We start from the raw sequence: 4,456 nt of genomic DNA on the forward strand, positions 1-4,456 counted from the left end.
TGCCCTCCTGCAGGAGCCCCCCACCCCGCCCCCCGTGGAGGTCAGCGTGCACCCCCTAATGACAGAGTGCCCTCCCTGGCAGATTGCCTTTAGCAAAGGCCTTGCACAGTGATGGGCGCGGCATCTCTTTGGCCCCCGGGGCAGGCTGTACCCGCAGGGGTCACATGCGGGGCGGCCTCACCAGCGTCTCCGGCTTCAGATTCTTGATGATGGGGTTCTCGCGGACCGACAGGTGGTGCTGGTAGCCACTGAAGAGCAGGCGGTGGTTCACGGAGTCGCCCACCAGGTGGATGCTGGCGCCCATGATGAAAGTGATGATGCTGATGTAGATTATGGAGCGAGGCAAGGTGCGCGGCGAGCGCTCGATGAGCTGAGGGCAGAGAGGCCCAGCAGTAGGGCCGGCCTCCATCACAACAGGAGACGCCCTGTGTGCACCCCTCCCTCGCACCTGGGGTGGGATGGACGCCGCCGGCTGGAACGTCCTCACCAATTGGGGGGTCCCTTGGGCCAGCGCAGCCTCCAGACTCCCACACCATCCCTGTGAGCCCAGCAGGGCCAAGGGCACAGCACCCCCTTTCCCAGAGAGGAAACAGAGGGGCCAGCACACTGCCCAAGGTTACACACCAGCCACCTACGGCTGTGCCGGCCAGGCCTTCAACACCGGCGCTGGGGCCCGGGTTCAGGCCTCCCACCGCCCCAGCTGTGCCCCAGGCTGGGCGGGTCTGTTGAGACCCTCCCATTCCTGAGCGACTGATCCATGGCAAACACAAAAAAATGGCAGGGATGGAGCAGGTGCTTCAGAAATTAAATTATTTAACCGAGGACCCCTCTGAATGTTGCGATTATACATTTATAACTTTTGGAGATTTGAAATACCTTTCTAACAAAATGATGGGGATAGTAGATGGTGACATAGTTTAAGGCCCCTTGTGTGGCAAAACGCGAAGCCGGCAGCCCTGGCTAGCTCTGCTCCCAGTGGCATCTCAAAGTCAGGGATCTCCAGGCCAGAGGATCCAGTTCCCCCTCTGCTGCTGCGAGTCCTGTCACCTGGCCCTGACTTGCCTTCCCAAATGGTCTCTCACCTCTTCCGGGGCAACTAGCCACTCCTGCCTCAGCCTCCCAAAATGTGCGATGGTTTCCCAAGCCTGGCCTTGTCTGCAGGTCCTTCTGCTTGAATGCCTCTCCCACGTCACCCCACACAGCAGGCTGAGGCCCAGATCAAACACCTCTCCTTGAGGAGGCCTTCTCCATCCCTCCCAGACCTGGGCCCCGGGCTCTGGATCAGGCAGGGGAAGCCTGGGACACCCTTAGGGCAGGCACTCCCTGCTGGCTGGAGGCGGCAATGAGGGGTGGAGGGCAAGGAGGCTGGGACTGTACCTTGAGCAGGAGAAAGGGCGTGATGATGTTGTAGGCCATGTGGAAGTAGTCCCCCACGCTGGGCTTGTTGAGCGGGAACCATTCGAGAGGGAACACCAGCTGCGGAGCAAGGGGAGGAGTGTTGTTCACCAGGCACAGCCCCACGAGGCTCTGGGAGTCAGCCCCCACCTGCTCCTCACGCTCTTAATTCTCTCTGGGATTTCTTGGGATCCTCTGGGCAGCCCCAAGGCAAAGGTGTTTCCAGACAGAGAAACAGTCCCAGAGCAGGTAGACTTGTCCCCAGGCACACGGTAGATGCAAATCCAGGCCTGACCCTGTCCTGTGTCCCTCTCCCTGTGGGTACCAAATAAATGTGCCTGGGTATTGGCCTGGTAGATGGAAGTTCCTTTGGGACTCAGTGGTGCCACCAACTTTCCTAGTGACCCTGGCAAGTCCTTCCCCTCTCTAGGGTCTCCCCATCTGTAACACAAGAAATGTGGCCCAGGGGTCCACATGGACTCATAGGGACCCGGCACTCTAGGTCCTATGATGATGACAAGCTCTTCTGGTCAGTGGGCCCAGGGGTGGAAATGCCCTATCTACTGAGCAGGTGGGCTGCTTCTGAATCAGGTGAAGGGTGTACATTAGGAAAAAAAGAGAAAATGAGTTCTTCAAAGTAGCCTCAGTTCTTCCTTTCCTACCTTCCCCGAGAGAGGAGGCAGGCCAGGGGCAGTTCTTCCTACTGGTCTACCCCAGGAATCCTGGCCTCGTGGGGGTCCGTGTGAAAACCCTTATTCACGGTCAAAACATTACGCTCACACACCACCACACCACCACCACCACCAAACTAAACTTCCAGTATCTGTTGATTGAGAACAGGTATAATGACCAAAATTTTCCATTAAAATTTTTATCTCTTTTAACTCAAAAATGCCACGTTGGATAAAACTAATCTGTAGAAACTCCTGGGATACAGAAATCTCAATCTCTTTCTCTTTCTTACTCATGTGTGTATACCTCTGTATCTATAGCAAGATATACATGGTGGCTGAAATATTCTTTGTGATAGCAAAATGCCAGAAATAGGCCAACTCTTCAACCAAATACAGTGGGGCCTTGACTTACGAGTTTAATTCGTTCCGTGACGGAGCTCATAACTCAAATTACTCGTATGTCAAATCACTGTGACGTTCGCTGCGCCAACTAGCGGTGGAGTATCTGAAGCTGGCTCGTAACCCTAATTTTTTTGAGCTTGCAACTCAAAGCAAAAAATCGGCCGAGAGACGGCTCGTATCTCAAAAAAGCTCGTTAGTCGGGACACTCGTAAGTCAAGGCCCCAGTGTATGACTAGCTGAATATACTATAGTACATATTTACAATAGAAGGTTCAGTAGCCATTAACAGAAATGACATCTTATTTGTACCGACATTGAACGTTTTCCCTGATGAAGTAAAACAAGCACGTTGTAGAATAAGATATAAAGTAAAATCTCACTTTGGTTAGGAAAAGAAAAAAGATGTGTATGTATGTCTGTACCAGTAGAGAAAGGAGTGGAAGGATGTGCCCCCAACTGTCAGGGATGGGACTAGAAAGGGAAAGTCTCACTTCTCTATACACCTGGGTACGAACTGACCTGTTACAGGTACTACATACTACTTCTATAACTGGTCAAAGGTTTCACTTGGTAGTTATTATCATGCATATATTTGAAAAGCTCCAGTGTATACACGAACTTTTCAAATGCATATTCTCCCCACAAGCCCACTTGGGGGTCAGAGTGGCCACAGCAACTCTGGGCAGGAGGAGACTGAGTCCTACTGAGTGAGGAGAGCCAGGAGCAGGCTCTCCTCATCTCTCCCCTCCGCAGAGCACCAGTCTGATGGGCAGCTCCTGTGTCCTCCAATATGTGGGACCTTCATGTTGGAAGGGGGCTCAGAGCAGCTAGTTCGAAAGTCTTCTTACAGATGAGGGAACTGAAGCCCAAATGACAGTGACTTGCCCATGTCACCCAAAACCTGACCAGGCATCCTGACTCCTGGCTCAGTCCCTTTTCTTTCTCCTACATTAAAAACAGTAACAACACATTTTCAGAAAGGAGAAGCAGCATCCACCACAGCTCTTCCCTGACACACTACCAGGAACGCTGTTCTCCACCCGTTTCGTCTTTGAGTCATGTATACAAGACTGTTAGGGTTGTTACTGACTTGTAACCAGTCACCTCTTTTCTCCTTAAACATTCCAGGTTGCGCTATGGTATCCATAGTTCTTGCTTAAATGGCCAGGTAATTCTATACTGGATACAGCAAAGCTGACGGACTCAGTCCCTGCTGCTGCACACTGAAAACACTTGCAAGTTTGGGCTATTGTAAGCAAAGCTGCAACAAACACCTTTGGGTATAAAGGCTGTTGTCTCTGGCTGATTATGTCTTCAGGGCAGATTCTTGGAAAGGATTTTACCAGGTCAGAAGGGATGAACAGCCTGGCTGCCTTGGCTCAGTGGTTGAGCATTGAACCAGGAGGTCACAGGTTCAAGTCCCAATCAGGGCACATGCCCAGGTTGCAGGCTCGATCCTCAGTAGGGGGCCTGCAGGAGGCAGCCGATCAGTGATTCTCTCTCATCATTGATGTTTCTATCTCTCTCTCTCTCTCCCTCTCCCTTCTGCTCTGAAATCAATTTAAATAATAATAATAATAAATATTATTTTTAAAAAAGGAGGGATGAACACAGCAGATTCTGGAGATATATATGATGGGAAGGGGCGCACATGCTGGCTCCTCCACTTGCTAGTTGGGTGAGCTTAAGCCAGGTACCCTCTCTATCCTCAAGTCTCCTGTGTCAAGTTGAGATTAATAATAGTGTTGATGTAAGAACTAAATAAGTTTAACCACAGAAAGAGCTTAGAACAGGGTAAGCATTTAGTGTATGTTAGCTGCTATGTCGACCTTACTCTTATCAATATTCATTCAATAAGTATATTGAGCACTTATCACGCCAGACACTATTCTCGGTACTATTTATCACCTTGACAAACTGCTTTCCAAAAGGGCTTTGCTAATTCGCACTATCACTAGCAAATACAAAGTTTCAGCAGTGAAAAA

General features: G+C 50.9%; 1 protein-coding gene across 1 annotated transcript in view; it reads right to left on the reverse strand.

Moving 5' to 3' along the window:
• CLN6 (ceroid-lipofuscinosis, neuronal 6, late infantile, variant) overlaps positions 1 to 4,456 on the reverse strand; it is a 12,716-nt gene that overhangs the window by 4,690 nt on the left and 3,570 nt on the right. Inside the window, exons 3-4 of the mRNA XM_005862085.2 lie at positions 1,378 to 1,476; positions 165 to 370 (exon numbers count right to left, since the gene is read on the reverse strand). Coding sequence (XP_005862147.2) covers positions 165 to 370; positions 1,378 to 1,476 — 305 coding nt within the window. The remainder of the gene's footprint in view (positions 1 to 164; positions 371 to 1,377; positions 1,477 to 4,456) is intronic.

Source organism: Myotis brandtii, unplaced genomic scaffold, assembly GCF_000412655.1.
Source record: "Myotis brandtii unplaced genomic scaffold, ASM41265v1 scaffold160, whole genome shotgun sequence".
In the NCBI taxonomy this organism is placed as follows: domain Eukaryota; kingdom Metazoa; phylum Chordata; class Mammalia; order Chiroptera; family Vespertilionidae; genus Myotis; species Myotis brandtii.